We start from the raw sequence: 17,476 nt of genomic DNA, 5'->3' as shown, positions 1-17,476 counted from the left end.
GTCTAGCAACTGAACAAGATAGAAAAAGATGATTTATATTCTCTTTACGTCCACAAAAAGGACATTTATCATCTCCTTTCCACCCCTACGAAGCAAATTATCTTTTGTAAGGATACTTTTCCTAAGAGCAAACCACATGAACACCTTGATTCTGGGTGGCATTTTAATCTTCCACATATACATGTGAGGATATTTGACATCATTTTCAATCATATGCATGTAGAAAGATTTTACAATATACACTCCTTTTTTAGTCAGAGACCATTTTATTTCGTCTTTATCCTCATTCAAAGTCACCGATCTACATGCTTCTTTAATATGTCCCCATAGCTCTCTAGTGTCTCCCAATAAAGTTCTTCTAAATTGCACATTATCTAGATCATTGTCAAAAACTTCTTTAACTGCTTTCTTCTTATCAAAACAAAGATCATAAAGCCTAGGAAATTTTTTGCTTAATGGAGCAGTGCCAATCCACCAATCTTCCCAAAAGCGAGTTCTATCTCCATTCCCAATTTTAAATTTGCACAAAGAAACAAAATGGTCTCTATGTTTTAGTATATCCCTCCAAAACTGGGAATCTCCCTGTTTGGCCTGAATAGTGCCCAGATTTCTATTCTTAATATTTTTTTTTCCAAATAATGTCCTGCCACAGCCCCTCAGTTGTATATAATTTCCACCACCATTTACTCAGCAATGTTTTGTTCATGCATGCAAGATTTTGGATCCCCAGGCCCCACATATCTTTTGGCCTACACACCTCAGACCATTTCACCAAATGGTATTTTCTTTTTTGATCATCTTCTTGCCATAGAAGTCTGGCCCTGAAAAAATCCATGCGTTTTTCAACCCCAATGGGAAGCCCATAGAAGGACATCATAAAATACGGGATGCCTGTGAGAGCTGACTGAATCAATGTAACTCTCCCTGCACTGGCAAGCAATCTGCCTTGCGAAGTTGTACATTTTTTCTCCATCTTACTCTTTGGAGGTTTCCAATGCTTGTTACAAATGAAGGAAATATGCCCTAGAGGCAATAATAAAGTTATTATTTATTTCCTTATATCATGATAAATGTTTATTATTCATGCTAGAATTGTATTAACCGGAAACATAATACATGTGTGAATGCATAGACAAACAGAGTGTCACTAGTATGCCTCTACTTGACTAGCTCGTTAATCAAAGATGGTTATGTTTCCTAACCATGGACAAAGAGTTGTTATTTGATTAACGGGATCACATCATTAGATGAATGATCTGATTGACATGACCCATTCCATTAGCTTAGCACCCGATCGTTTAGTATGTTGCTATTGCTTTCTTCATGACTTATACATGTTCCTATGACTATGAGATTATGCAACTCCCGTTTGCCGGAGGAACACTTTGTGTGCTACCAAACGTCACAACGTAACTGGATGATTATAAAGGAGCTCTACAGGTGTCTCCAAAGGTACATGTTGGGTTGGCGTATTTCGAGATTAGGATTTGTCACTCCGATTGTCGGAGAGGTATCTCTGGGCCCTCTCGGTAATGCACATCACTTAAGCCTTGCAAGCATTGCAACTAATGGGTTAGTTGCGGGATGATGTATTACAGAACGAGTAAAGAGACTTGCCGGTAACGAGATTGAACTAGGTATTGGATACCGACGATCAAATCTCGGGCAAGTAACATACCGATGACAAAGGGAACAACGTATGTTGTTATGCGGTCTGACCGATAAAGATCTTCGTAGAATATGTAGGAGCCAATATGGGCATCCAGGTCCCGCTATTGGTTATTGACCGGAGACATGTCTCGGTCATGTCTACATCGTTCTCGAACCCGTAGGGTCCGCACGCTTAAGGTTTCGATGACAGTTATATTATGAGTTTATGAGTTTTGATGTACCGAAGGAGTTCGGAGTCCCGGATGAGATTGGGGACATGACGAGGAGTCTCGAAATGGTCGAGACGTAAAGATCGATATATTGGACGACTATATTCGGACATCGGAAAGGTACCGAGTGATTCGGGTATTTTTCGGAGTACCGGGTAGTTACGGGAGAAGCAATGGGCCTTGATGGGCTTTAGTGGGAAGAGGAGAAAGGGCCAAGGGGCTGCTGCGCCCCCCCTCCCCTCTAGTCCGAATTGGACTAGGGAAAAGGGGGCCGGCCACCTTTCCTTCTCCTCCACTTCCTTCTCCCTTCCTCCCCTCTTGGTGGACTCCTACTAGGACTTGGAGTCTTAGTAGGACTCCACATCCTGGCCGCACCTATTGCCTTGGCCGGCCTCCTCCTCCTCCATCCTTTATATACTGAGGCAAGGGGCATCCCATGGACACACAAGTTGATCTTCGTGATCGTTCCTTAGCTGTGTGCGGTGCCTCCTTCCACCATAGTCCACCTCGATCATATTGTAGCGGTGCTTAGGCGAAGCCCTGCGACGATAGAACATCAAGATCGTCACCATGCAGTCGTGCTGACGGAACTCCTCCCCGACGCTTTGCTGGATCGGAGCCCGGGGATCGTCATCGAGCTGAACGTGTGCTAGAACTCGGAGGTGCCGTAGTTTCGGTGCTTGATCGGTCGGGACGTGGAGACGTACGACTACATCAACAAAACGCTTCTGTTGTCGATCTACAAGGGTACGTAGATCACACTCTCCCCTCTTGTTGCTATACATCATCATGATCTTGCGTGTGCGTAGGAAATTTTTTAAAATTACTACGTTCCCCAACAATGGCATCCGAGCCTAGGTTTTATATGTTGATGTTATATGCACGAGTAGAACACAAGTGAGTTGTGGGCGATATAAGTCATACTGCTTACCAGCATGTCATACTTTGGTTCGGCGGTATTGTTGGATGAAGCGGCCCGGACCAACATTACGCGTACGCTTACGCGAGACCAGTTCTCCCGACGTGCTTTGCACAGAGGTGGCTTGCGGGTGACAGTTTCTCCAACTTTAGTTGAACCGAGTGTGGCTACGCCCGGCCCTTGCGAAGGTTAAAACAGCACCAACTTGACAAACTATCGTTGTGGTTTTGATGCGTAGGTGAGATTGGTTCTTGCTTAAGCCCGTAGCAGCCACGTAAAACTTGCAACAACAAAGTAGAGGACGTCTAACTTGTTTTTGCAGGGCATGTTGTGATGTGATATGGTCAAGACATGATGCTAAATTTGATTGTATGAGATGATCATGTTTTGTAACCGAGTTATCGGCAACTGGCAGGAGCCATATGGTTGTCGCTTTATTGTATGCAATGCAATCGCGCTGTAGTGCTTTACTTTATCACTAAGCGGTAGTGATAGTCGTGGAAGCATAAGATTGGCGAGACGACAACGATGCTACGATGGAGATCAAGGTGTCGCGCCGGTGACGATGGTGATCATGACGGTGCTTCGGAGATGGAGATCACAAGCACAAGATGATGATGGCCATATCATATCACTTATATTGATTGCATGTGATGTTTATCTTTTATGCATCTTATCTTGCTTTGATTGACGGTAGCATTATAAGATGATCTCTCACTAAAATTATCAAGAAGTGTTCTCCCTAAGTATGCACCGTTGCGAAAGTTCTTCGTGCTGAGACACCACGTGATGATCGGGTGTGATAGGCTCTACGTTCAAATACAACGGGTGCAAAACAGTTGCACATGCGGAATACTCAGGTTATACTTGACGAGCCAAGCATATACAGATATGACCTCGGAACACGGAGACCGAAAGGTCGAGCGTGAATCATATAGTAGATATGATCAACATAGTGATGTTCACCAATGAAACTACTCCATCTCACGTAATGATCGGACATGGTTTAGTTGATTTGGGGAACGTGATCACTTAGAGGATTAGAGGATGTCTATCTAAGTGGGAGTTCTTAAGTAATATGATTAATTGAACTTTAATTTATCATGAACTTAGTCCTGGTAGTATTAGCATATCTATGTTGTAGATCAATAGCTCGCGTTGTTGCTTTCATATGTTTATATGTTCCTAGAGAAAAATTGTGTTGAAAGATGTTAGTAGCAATGATGCGGATTGGATTCGTGATCTGAGGTTTATCCTCATTGCTGCACAGAAAAATTATGTCCTTGATGCACCGCTAGGTGACAGACCTATTGCAGGAGCAGATGCAGACGTTATGAACGTTTCGCTAGCTCAATATGATGACTACTTGATAGTTTAGTGCACCATGCTTAACGGCTTAGAATCGGGACTTCAAAGACGTTTTGAATGTCATGGACCATATGAGATGTTCCAGGAGTTGAAGTTAATATTTCAAGAAAATACCCGAGTTGAGAGATATGAAGTCTCCAACAAGTTCTATAGCTAAAAGATGGAGGAGAATCGCTCAACTAGTGAGCATGTGCTCAGATTGTCTGGGTACTACAATCACTTGAATCAAGTGGAAGTTAATCTTCCAGATAAGATAGTGATTGACAGAATTCTCTAGTCACCATCACCAAGTTAGTAGAACTTCATGATGAACTATAATATGCAAGGGATAACGAAAACAATTCCCAAGCTCTTCGTGATGCTGAAATCGACGAAGGTAGAAATCAAGAAAAACATCAAGTGTTTATGGTTAACAAGACCGCTAGTTTCAAGAAAAGGGCAAAGGAAAGAAGGGGAACTTCAAGAAGAACAGCAAGCAAGTTGCTGCTCAAGTGAAGAAGCCCAAGTCTGGTCCTAAGCCTGAGACTAAGTGCTTCTACTGCAAAGGGACTGGTCACTGGAAGCGGAACTACCCCAAGTGATTGGCGGAAAAGAAGGATGGCAAAGTGAACATAAGTATATTTGATATACATGTTATTGATGTGTACTTTACTAGTGTTTATAGCAACCCCTAAGTATTTGATACTAGTTCAGTTGCTAAGATTAGTAACTCGAAACGGGAGTTGCAGAATAAACAGAGACTAGTTAAGGGTGAAGTGACGATGTGTGTTGGAAGTGGTTCCAAGATTGATATGATCATCATCGCACACTCCCTATAATTTCGGGATTAGTGTTGAACCTAAATAAGTGTTATTTGGTGTTTGCGTTGAGCATGAATATGATTTGATCATGTTTATTGTAATACAGTTATTTATTTAAGTAAAAGAATAAATTGTTGTTCTGTTTACATGAATAAAACCTTATATGGTTACACACCCAATGAAAATAGTTCGTTGGATCTCGATCGTTGTGATACACATAATCATAATATTGAAACCAAAAGATGCAAAGTTAATAATGATAGTGCAACTTATTTGTGGCACTACCGTTTAGGTCATATTGGTGTAAAGCGCATGAAGAAACTCCATGCTGATGGGCTTTTAGAATCACTTGATTATGAATCAGTTGATGCTTGCGAACCATGCCTCATGGACAAGATGACTAAGACTCCGTTCTCCGGAGCGAGCAACTGACTTATTGGAAATAATACATACTGATGTATGCGGTCCGATGAGTGTTAAGGCTCAGGGCAAGTATCGTTATTTTCTGAACTTCACAGATGATTTGAGTAGATATGGGTATATCTACTTGATGAAACATAAGTCTGAAACATTTGAAAAGTTTAAAGAATTTCAGAGTGAAGTGGAAAATCATCGTGACAAGAAAATAAAGTTTCTACGATCTGATCGTGGAGACAAATATTTGAGTTACGAGTTTGGTCTTCAGTTAAAAACAATGTGAAATAGTTTCACTACTCACGCCACCTGGAACACCACAATGTAATGGTGTGTCCGAACGTCATAACCGTACTTTATTAGATATGGTGCGACCTATAATGTTCCTTACCGATTTACCACTATCGTTTTGGGGTTATGCATTAAAGATAGCTGCATTCACGTTTAAAAGGGCACCATCTAAGTCCGTTGAGACGACATAATCTGAACTATGGTTTGGCAAGAAACCAAAGTTGTCGTTTCTTAAAGTTTGGGATTGTGATGCTTATATGAAAAGGTTTCATCCTGATAAGCTCAAAACCAAATCGGAGAAATATGTCTTCATAGGATACCCAAAGGAAACTGTTGGGTACACCTTCTATCACAGATCCGAAGGCAAATTCGTTGCCAAGAATGGATCCTTTCCAGAGAAGGAGTTTCTCTCGAAAGAAGTGAGTGGGAGGAAAGTAGAAAACTTGATAAGGTAATTGTACCTTCTCCCTTATTGGAAAGTAGTTCATCACAAAAATCTGTTCTTGTGACTACTACACCAATTAGTGAGGAAGCTAATGATGATGATTATGTAACTTCAGATCAAGTTACTACCGAATCTCGTAGGTAAACCAGAGTAAGATCCGCACCAGAGTGGTACGGTAATCCTGATCTGGAGGTCATGTTACTTGACCATGACGAACCTACGAACTATGAGGAAGCGATGATGAGCCCAGATTCCGCGAAATGGTTTGAGGCCATGAAATCTGAGATATGATCCATGTATGAGAACAAAGTTTGGACTTTGGTTGACTTGCCCGATGATCAGCAAGCAATTGAGAATAAATGGATCTTCAAGAGGAAGATAGGACGCTGATAGTAGTGTTACTATCTACAAAGCTAGAATTGTCGCAAAAGGTTTTTCGACAAGTTCAAGGTGTTGACTACGATGAGAGCTTCTCACTCGTATCTATGCTAGAGTCTGTCCGAATCATGTTAGTAATTGCCGCATTTTATGAAATCTAGCAAATGGATAAACAAAACTGCATTCCTTAATGGATTTATTAAAGAAGAGTTGTATATGATGCAACCAGAAGGTTTTGTCAATCTGAAAGATGCTAACAAAATGTGCAAGCTCCAGCGATCCATCTGTGAACTGGTGCAAGCATCTCGGAGTTGGAATATACGCTTTGATGAATTGATCAAAGCATATAGTTTTATACAGACTTGCGGTGAAGCCTGTATTTACAAGAAAGTGAGTGGGAGCACTACAACATTTCTGATAAGTATATGTGAATGACATATTGTTGATCGGAAATAATGTAGAATTATTCTGTAAAGCATAAAGGAGTGTTTGAAAGGAGTTTTTCAAAGAAAGACTTCGGTGAAGCTGCTTACATATTGAGCTCCAAGATCTATAGAGATAGATCAAGACGCTTGATAAGTTTTTTCAATGAGTACATACCTTGACAAGATTTTGAAGTAGTTCAAAATGGAGCAGTCAAAGAAAGAGTTCTTGCCTGTATTACAAGGTGTGAAGTTGAGTAAGACTCAAAGCCCGACCACGACAAAATATAGAAAGAGAATGAAAGTCATTCCCTATGCCTTGGCCATAGGTTCTATAAAGTATGTCATGCTGTATACCAGATCTATTGTATACCCTGCACTGATTTGGCAAGGGAGTACAATAGTGATCTAGGAGTAGATCACTGGACAGCGGTCAGAATTATCCTTAGTGAAATAAGGATATGTTTCTCGATTATGGACGTGACAAAAAAGGTTCGTCGTAAAGGGTTACGCCGATGCAAGTTTTGACACTAATCTAGATGACTCTAAGTCTCGGTCTAGATACATATTGAAAGTGGACTAGAGTAGCTCCATGCAAGAGCATTGTTGACATAGAAATTTGCAAAATACATGTGGATCTGAATGTGGCAGACCCGTTGACTAAGATTCTCTCACGAGCAAAACATGATCACACCTTAGTACTCTTTGGGTGTTAATCACATAGCGATGCGAACTAGATTACTGAATCTAGTAAACCCTTTGGGTGTTAGTCACATGGCGATGTGAACTATGGGTGTTAATCACATGATGATGTGAACTATCGATGTTAATCACATGGTGATGTGATCTAGATTATTGACTCTAGTGCAAGTGGGAGACTGAAGGAAATATGCCCTAGAGGCAATAATAAAGTTATTATTTATTTCCTTATATCATGATAAATGTTTATTATTCATGCTATAATTGTATTAACCGGAAACATAATACATGTGTGAATGCATAGACAAACAGAGTGTCACTAGTATGCCTCTACTTGACTAGCTCGTTAATCAAAGATGGTTATGTTTCCTAACCATGGACAAAGAGTTGTTATTTGATTAACGGGATCACATCATTAGATGAATGATCTGATTGACATGACCCATTCCATTAGCTTAGCACCCGATCGTTTAGTATGTTGCTATTGCTTTCTTCATGACTTATACATGTTCCTATGACTATGAGATTATGCAACTCCCGTTTGCCGGAGGAACACTTTGTGTGCTACCAAACGTCACAACGTAACTGGGTGATTATAAAGGAGCTCTACAGGTGTCTCCAAAGGTACATGTTGGGTTGGCGTATTTCGAGATTAGGATTTGTCACTCCGATTGTCGGAGAGGTATCTCTGGGCCCTCTCGGTAATGCACATCACTTAAGCCTTGCAAGCATTACAACTAATGGGTTAGTTGCGGGATGATGTATTACAGAACGAGTAAAGAGACTTGCCGGTAACGAGATTGAACTAGGTATTGGATACCGACGATCAAATCTCGGGCAAGTAACATACCGATGACAAAGGGAACAACGTATGTTGTTATGCGGTCTGACCGATAAAGATCTTCGTAGAATATGTAGGAGCCAATATGGGCATCCAGGTCCCGCTATTGGTTATTGACCGGAGACATGTCTCGGTCATGTCTACATCGTTCTCGAACCCGTAGGGTCCGCACGCTTAAGGTTTCGATGACAGTTATATTATGAGTTTATGAGTTTTGATGTACCGAAGGAGTTCGGAGTCCCGGATGAGATTGGGGACATGACGAGGAGTCTCGAAATGGTCGAGACGTAAAGATCGATATATTGGACGACTATATTCGGACATCGGAAAGGTACCGAGTGATTCGGGTATTTTTCGGAGTACCGGGTAGTTACGGGAGAAGCAATGGGCCTTGATGGGCTTTAGTGGGAAGAGGAGAAAGGGCCAAGGGGCTGCTGCGCCCCCCCTCCCCTCTAGTCCGAATTGGACTAGGGAATAGGGGGCCGACCACCTTTCCTTCTCCTCCACTTCCTTCTCCCTTCCTCCCCTCTTGGTGGACTCCTACTAGGACTTGGAGTCCTAGTAGGACTCCACATCCTGGCCGCACCTATTGCCTTGGCCGGCCTCCTCCTCCTCCATCCTTTATATACTGAGGCAAGGGGCACCCCATGGACACACAAGTTGATCTTCGTGATCGTTCCTTAGCCGTGTGCGGTGCCCCCTTCCACCATAGTCTACCTCGATCATATTGTAGCGGTGCTTAGGCGAAGCCCTGCGACGATAGAACATCAAGATCGTCACCACGCTGTCGTGCTGACGGAACTCCTCCCCGACGCTTTGCTGGATCGGAGCCCGGGGATCGTCATCGAGCTGAACGTGTGCTAGAACTCGGAGGTGCCGTAGTTTCGGTGCTTGATCGGTCGGGACGTGGAGACGTACGACTACATCAACCAAACGCTTCCGTTGTCGATCTACAAGGGTACGTAGATCACACTCTCCCCTCTTGTTGCTATACATCATCATGATCTTGCGTGTGCGTAGGAATTTTTTTGAAATTATTACGTTCCCCAACAACAAATTCTATTCTTATCTATAGGCAGCCCTACATATTTCATGGGCAAGGCACCCACTGTGCATGTGAAAATTCTAGCATATTCATCTTTCTTATCAATAGCCTTCCCGAACAAAAAAATCTCACTTTTATGAAAATTGATCTTTAAACCAGACATTTGCTCAAACAGACATAAAATATATTTCAAATTGTGTGCACTTTCTGTATCATCTTGCAATAGGAAGATGGTATCATCTGCATATTGCAACATATTGACCCCATTTGGTATGTATTCATTCAGGACCCCCTTCATCGGCCCATTTTCTCTGGCTTTGTCTAACATAATTGCCAGGACATCAGCAGCCAGGTCAAAGTTCAGAGAGGATAGAGAGTCCCCCTGTCTCAATCCTTTATGGGTGATAAAGTATTTTCCTAGGTTCTCATTAACCCTTGACACAAACTTTCCCCCCTTTAATAGTCTCCATGACCCAATCAATCCATTTATTTGGGAATCCCTTCACTTTCAACATTTGAAAAAGAAAGAACCATTTGATTTTGTCATAGGCCTTTTCAAAATCAATTTTCAGAAGCATAGCACTTTGTTTTTTATTTTTTATGCTATTCAAAGCCTCATGAAGGATCAAAACTCTCTCCATAATATACCTGCCTTTAACAAAAACAGTTTGAACAGGAGAAATAACATCAGCAGCTACCAAATTCAGCCTATTCATTAACACTTTTGTGATGATTTTGAAGCAGACATTTAGCAAACAAATTGGCCTGAATTTCTGTATTTGATTAGCATCTGTCCCTTTTGGGACTAGGGTTATAATCCCATAGTTTAGTCTACTAATATCAATTTTCCTATTGGCAAAGTCATCCAACAAAGCTTTTAAATCAAGTTTCACCAGATCCCAATAATGCGAGTAAATTGCACAAAACCACCACTTTGAAGGCTAAGTTTGCGAAAAACACTACAATACATTTTTTTTTGTAAAAAACACCATGTCTATGGTAATCTTTTTGCAAAAAACACTGATCGGCGGATCTTGCTCAGTTAAGTGAGTTTATGACAAATTGGGCCCGCCAGTCAGGCTGACGTGGCACCAATTTCTCACACCGTTACATGAAAACGTTTGCTGGACATGGGGCCTGCTTGTCAGCCGAACAAGCCTCTCCTGGGCATTCCACCGAACAATTTGTGTGCAACGACTATGGCAGGCTCTGCCTCGTCTGGGGGCAGGACGGGCGACCTCGGTCGGGGTTGGGACGGGCCGCGGTAGTGAGTAGCAGGCGGCGGGTGCGGCGAACAGCGAGCAGGCAGCGGGCGCGGCTTCCGCGGCAGTGAGCAGCAGGCAGCAGGTGCGGCGAACAGCGAGCACGCAGCAGGTGCGGCGGCGGCGAGTAGCGGCCGCGGCGAGCAGCGAGGCGTGGTGGCCGCGGCGAGCAGCGACGCGGAGGCAGCAGCGAGCAGCGGGTGCGGCAGCAGCGAGGCACGGCGGCCACGACGAGCAGCGTGCGCGGCAGGAGCGAGCGCGACGGGAGGTTGACGAATCAGTTTTTTTTCTTTTTGTTTCAATGACAGGTGGACCCCACAGGACCACACATGATGATAATGTTAGCCAATGTCGCCGTTTTAAAGAGAATTCCTCCACTAATTTTTTTTCACATCCCTCTTGAATCCTAATGGGATTATCAATATTAAGTGAAACAGAAGAATTATCTGGTGGACCAAATAATTTTTTGTAAAAAGTAGTGATATAGTCTATCAAGTTTTTATCCCCTCAGCTTGCTCTAATCTGTTGATATTTTTTTTTGACGGGATATGATACAGTATAAGTGCTTACGTTCTTTTCTATGGAAAAATGTTCTTACGTGATTTATTTGCAGTTTCTTAAATTTAGTCAGTGGGCTGGGCCGTGAGGGAGAACGTGCGGAAGTGGGTCTGGTTCGCGAGGCAGCCGAGTCGTCGTGTCGGTCGTCGCGTGGGGTTGTCGTCAAAGCACTCCTCACCAGTCACCACTCACTCCTCGCTCCCACTGACCGGCTCATCTCCCCTACCTAGTTCCTTCCAGCGTCGCCTCCCCTTCTCCTTGCCAGCACACACAATCCAGATCCGCGTCCTTCCCCGACCGCCTCATCCGCTTCCGGCTCGCCGCCGCCCGTTCCCCGATCCCCGTCCGCCTCCTCTCCTTCATCCGCGGAGCCTTCCCGACATCCCCATCTACGTGCCCACATCAGGTGGTTCATTCAGATGAGTAGATTCAGTGCCACTTACGCTGTACTTAGTGCTTATAAGAAATTTTAGCACTTTATTAATTCACCCATCTGCCAAATGCCCAAATGTGTTGTTGTATTGTTGTGAATCCATCTGAAAACCCTTGCAAAAAAAAAAAAATCCATCTGAAAATCCATTGAGTTGTACTGTTGTGAACCCATCTAAATCCAGTATATTTTTCTGAACCCTATGTATTGTTTTACTACACTCTCCGTCTCAAAATAAGTATCTCAAATTTAGTGACACTTATTTTGGGGATGGAGCGTGTATTCAACAACAACAAAAATGTATTGTCATGGACCTATCTGCAGACTTAGGCTGTGTTCGGCAGCCCTCCACGGCTCCACTGCTCGGTCACGGAGCGGAGCGGAGCAGAGCATCGCTTTAGCTGCTCCATAAGTTACAACTAGTTGCCGCTCCGCTCCGGAACGGAGTCCGAACAGGCTCTTAGGCCCTGTTCGGTTATCCACCGGCTCCGCGAAATTTCAGGGATCTGCGGAGCACCTAGTTTGCTGCTCCGCTAATTTAGCCTGCAACTCCGTCGGCTCCGCGAGTGGAGTCTGGAGTGGAGAGACTCCGAACACTCCCTTAGTTCACAGACGTTGTTGTATTATCTGAAAAATATGTCTTCATCGAAAAAACCCACACTAACTCTTGCTTCACAGATGGCTGGCGAAATTGTGACCGTGGCGAGTGGGGTGATGAACCCCCTCATCGGCAAGCTCAAAGCACTCATGGGTGACGAGTACGGCAAGTTCACAGGGGTCAGGAAGCAGGCTTCGTTCCTTGAGAAGGAACTCAGCGCCATGAACGCTGCCCTCCAGAAGCTCGAGCTCATGGATGATGAGCTCGATCCAACTGTCAAGGACTGGGTGGATCATGTTAGGGATATGTCCTATGACATGGAGAATTGTATTGACGACTTCGTGCACCAATTTCGAGCTGATGATGCCAAGGCAGGCTTCATAGAGAAGATTACTCAATTCATCAAGAAGTTTCGACAACGCCTTCGGATAGCCGACCGGATGGAAGAGCTCAAGACTCTTGCCTTGGAGGCGAATGATCGACGTGAGAGATATAAGATTGATGATTGGAAGCCTGCCTCTGGCCATGTGCCTGTTGACCCTCGGCTGCGAGCGGTATATCAGGAGGCAGATACTCTCGTGGGCATTGATGGCCCAAGGGAGGAGGTTGTCACTCGGTTGATGGATACTCGGAAGAAACTCAAGGTGGTATCCATTGTGGGATTAGGTGGTCTTGGTAAAACTACACTTGCCAAACAGGTCTATGACAAGATTGACTCGCAATTTGATTGCAAGGCATTCTTTTCAGTTTCACAGAGGCCTGATATGAGTGAGCTACTCAACAATTTACAATATAAACTTGGGATGAACGACCCCGTTTCATCTCACGCTCGCAAGGTTGACGACATCATTAAAGAGCTAAGGGAACATCTGAAAGAGAAAAGGTATTACTCACTATCAGCAGTCACTTGCATGGGCTACACTTGTTAAATTTGAGCTAAGTAATTGGTTAATATACATTTTGTACTGATATTTATCCATCCAAGCTGACTGTTTGGTGCTTTGTGTTTATGATAGACATTTAAAGTCGGAAATAAAAGATGTAAAACATACATCTTTTGAAAAAAGTGATTAAATTATTGGTATGTTTTCCATCCAGTGCCATAATTGCTAGGGTAATAGAAACATGTTAAACCCATGTGCCTTCAGTAAGAAGAGTGTTTCTAAAAGACGGGCTATTGAATGTCTATGTGACATATGTGCTAAACTGGTAGGGCGTTTTGACAAAGTTTTTACATTTAGGATAAACATACCCCTCCATACCATTTCTTTTTGGTGAAAATAGTTAATCTAAAGATTGAATTATGATGTCCAGTTCACATATCTGGTACTGATTTTTCATCCATGCATGCAAGATTTGTGAATGTTTTTATTTTTTAGGCCTTTGTGATAGACATGGATAATTATAAGCTTTGGTATTACTTTTTCATTCATTATGATAATTCATAGCTTCTCAGAAAATTCCATATATCCTTTTTGCTTGAACCTACTTTGTCAAGATTTTGATGATTTCGTCTATAAATTAATCATATTATATTATAATGTAACTAACCTTTACAAACATTTGAACAGGTACCTTATTGTTGTTGACGATGTGTGGGATGAATCAGCTTGGAATATTATTAAGTGTGCTTTTCCAGAAGAGGGTAATGGAAGTAGAGTAATAGTTACAACACGAGTAGAAGGTGTAGCTATCGTAGCCTGTCAGAATGACCGTGAGGGCATGTACAGATTGAAACCTCTCAGTGAAGAAAACTCAAGAATGTTATTCTTGAATAGAGTATTTGGGTCTGCACATGGTTGTCCACCCCAACTTGAAGACATCATGGCTGAGATTTTGAAGAAGTGTCATGGATTGCCACTTGCAGTTATCACAATAGCTAGCCTATTAGCAAGTGAAGAAAGATCAAGGAAGGGGTGGGAGAGTATAAGGGATTCTTTGGGTGCCCAGTCTGCTACAAATCCTACCTTGGAAGAGATGAAGAGTATATTAAACCTTAGCTACATGCATCTTCCTGCTTATCTGCGGGCATGTTTTTTGTACCTTGGTATGTATGCTGAGGATTGCGAAATCCCAAGGGATGATCTGGTTCGACAATGGATAGCTGAAGGCTTTATCAGTAGTTTGCATGTGCAAGATCTGGAGGATGTTGGTAGGAGTTATTTCAATGAGCTTATCAACAGAAGCATGATTCAGCCTTATGAAAATGATGAGGAGGAGGTGTGTTGCAGAGTACACGACATGATGCTTGACTTGATCCTAAGCAAGTGCGCTGAAGATAACTTTGTAAGTGTGGCATACAATTATGAAGGCATGGCAAGATTGCATGGCAGCAAATACAAGATTCGTCGATTATCTCTGACATCCTTTGTTGGTGATGGAGCAACTATTTCTGTTAGCCTATCACAAGTTCGATCATTTGCACTGTCGGGAAACTCCATGCCTCCTCTTTTGTTGTTCAAGTACCTCCGGGTGTTCAGAATTGATCAGGACAGTTCTAGTGGAGTCATGGGGACCCTTGACCTCACCGCTATTTGCCAATTGTTTCAGCTGAGGTACTTGTATGTTTCAGTATCACGTCTTGTACAGCTCCCAGCTGAACTTAAAGGGCTTATTTACTTGGAGACGCTGGCCATACCTTTTGCAGATCTCAAGAGCATCCCCTCAGATATAGTTCATTTGTCTCGCTTGTCCTATCTTAGTTTTGGTATGGAAGAAGGGCTGCCTGAATGGATTGGGGATATGAAATCACTACGCAGTCTGATAATATATCGTATGGTGACCAATCCGAGCATGAAGGCCATTATGGGTCTTGGCGAGCTTACCGATCTTAGGGAACTGGTAATCTATGTGGGGTCTTTTGAGAAGCCAAAACTTGATGCTTTGGCCTACTCCATTGGACAGCTTTGTAACCTCAAATATCTTCGATTCTATGGGTCTCATTCTAAAGTCGATAACCAGCTGGGCTCATTATCCAATCCTTTTCAACATATCGAGGAATGTCGCGGGTCTGTATTGAATTTCCATAGAGTTCCCAAATGGATGGGTGGTCTCCATTGCCTTCGTATCCTCGATCTGCGTGTGGAGGAGACGTCAACTGAGGAGGTTCATCTTCTTGGGGAGCTTCCCTCCCTCGTCAAACTTGAATTTAGTTTGTCGCATCTCCCTAAAGAAAGGGTTATATTGGGAAGAGGACTATTCCTGGTTCTGGAGCACTTCACATTTCACTCAAAGGAAGACATTATGGCATACCTGGGATTTCAGGCAGGGGCCATGCCCAACTTACGAACCCTCGCTCTCAATAGCGCGGAGTGGGGTGGCAGTATACCAGTCGGCATGGAGCACCTGTTATGCCTCCAGAAGATCAAACTGTATCAGAATTACTCTCGTGATGCAACCATGGTTTCTGCGTTCCGGGATGCCTTATCAGTGCACCCAAACCGCCCTTCTGTTGAATAGTCATATTAGATGGTTTATTATGTCAAGAGTTTTGTGGAAGGCTCATTTTACCTGTATCCTGGATCAGGTGATGGCATAGTTATGTTACAATTATCTTTCTTCACATTTTTTTTAGCTGTTGGATGATCAACTTGCAATTTATGTTTGGAGTACGAAAATTTGTGATGTACGTATAATTACCATTTGCTTTTGTCTCAGTAAACTCTTGTTGCTAGTCATGGATCTGAATAAGAATCGAGAAAACACACATGTAAAATGCAGCAATCATTAGTCTCATGTTGGTTTGGTCATGGTCATAGTTGCTGCCGTCAATGATGCTCACTTCCTGCCATATTTGATGAATGAATGAAAGGTGGTGTCTTATATGATTTGTGCTGACATTATCTGCTGAGAACTTGAGATACAATGTTAAACTTACGATTTAATGTACTTTTGACATGAATCTTTGCCCACTTGCTTGACAAGTTCAGAGGCCCTTGTTGCCATAAATGATATGGTACCGATATGCATCTGTTTTAGCGCATCAAAAGATTATAACGGTTCAGTTGACATAGATTATATCCTGACTGAAGTTTAACTTGCTGACACACATTATATTATGAGAATAATTACCACTCGATAAAATGTATTTCTTCATTTTCCTTGCTGCTTAGTAGTTACTAGTTGGTACTGTAGTGAGAGCCTACCATATTACTTACAGTTTAGTTCGTGTACATTTTTCTGTTGGCTTCAGAGTTCTTGCTTCTGATCCAAACACAAAGAGGCGAGCTTATCATCACACGCTGTGCTCTGAAAACGAGTCCTCTCCATTTGATGTTATTCATTTGGGGGCTACACTAGAAAGCCCACTCTGTTTTAGAAAACATTATGCTACCAATATACATCTGTTTTGGCACACAAAAGATTATAACAATTCAATCGTTAAAGATTACACCGTGATTGAAGTTTAACTTGTTGCTACAGATTACCTAATGAGAATAATTGGCACCCAATAAATTTAACCGTATCTGGTTTCCTTACTGCTTAGAGTTACTTGTTCTGATCCATTTGTCTCTTTTTATCATGTGACAGAGAAGCAGGAAGACTCCGATGAACCTTGGACTCTGGCTGAGCTTGGTCGGACGGTGCTTGATGCAACTCAGCCTGCAATCAGTTGGATAGACTATGGGTGCTTTGGTCTACGGCGCTGGCCAGTGGACGGTCGTTGATGTTGGTTGTAATGCTTTGGCACAGTCCTGCCATGTTCACATTGCTGCTTCATGACTCAGTTGGCTACCAAGTTCTGTCTATACTTTATGGTTTCCTTGAGACCTGATATCAATGTATTGTCTACACGTACACTACATTCTAATCTATATTGACTTATTCAGTCCGCCCCATGATCTCCGTGCGGATTGATTGTTCAAACCTGGGAATTGTTCAAATATATTGTTTTGGTCTTGTGTCTGTTCTCTCTTCTTCATATCTGAGCGACTCTCATGTGCCTCTCCCTTTCTCATTTTTTTTATTGCTGGGAAACCCCTTTAATTTGGTTTTCTTAGTATAGGTGAAGTTTGTGCAACACAATGATAGTTTTGCTGACAACTGCAGTCTGCAGGTAGTATACCTCGGAAGAGGAGGGGCTAAGCGCCGGCGATTCAGAAGAGCGGCTTCTGCGCCGCCACCTC

General features: G+C 42.8%; 1 protein-coding gene across 1 annotated transcript; it reads left to right on the top strand.

Annotated features, from left to right (window-relative positions):
* The first annotated feature begins 11,515 nt into the window (after positions 1–11,515).
* On the top strand, positions 11,516–17,231 carry LOC119294933 (disease resistance protein RGA5-like). The gene is made up of 4 exons (XM_037573230.1): positions 11,516–11,728; positions 12,431–13,233; positions 13,922–15,876; positions 16,881–17,231. Exons 2-3 carry the CDS (start codon positions 12,431–12,433, stop codon positions 15,807–15,809), a joined length of 2,691 nt encoding a protein of 896 aa, XP_037429127.1. The 5' UTR covers positions 11,516–11,728; the 3' UTR covers positions 15,810–15,876; positions 16,881–17,231.
* The last annotated feature ends 245 nt before the right edge of the window (positions 17,232–17,476 follow it).

Source organism: Triticum dicoccoides, chromosome 1A (genome assembly GCF_002162155.2).
Source record: "Triticum dicoccoides isolate Atlit2015 ecotype Zavitan chromosome 1A, WEW_v2.0, whole genome shotgun sequence".
In the NCBI taxonomy this organism is placed as follows: domain Eukaryota; kingdom Viridiplantae; phylum Streptophyta; class Magnoliopsida; order Poales; family Poaceae; genus Triticum; species Triticum dicoccoides.
The sequence above is the reverse complement of the archived record's forward strand: the minus strand, read 5'-3'. Positions and strand labels throughout refer to the sequence as shown.

Bases quoted from the DNA above. Each gene is read 5' to 3' on its own strand.
- LOC119294933 (XM_037573230.1), top strand. From the start codon at position 12,431: ATGGCTGGCGAAATTGTGACCGTGGCGAGTGGGGTGATGAACCCCCTC. The intron at 13,234-13,921 runs GTATTACTCACT...ACATTTGAACAG, and splicing joins GAACATCTGAAAGAGAAAAG to GTACCTTATTGTTGTTGACG.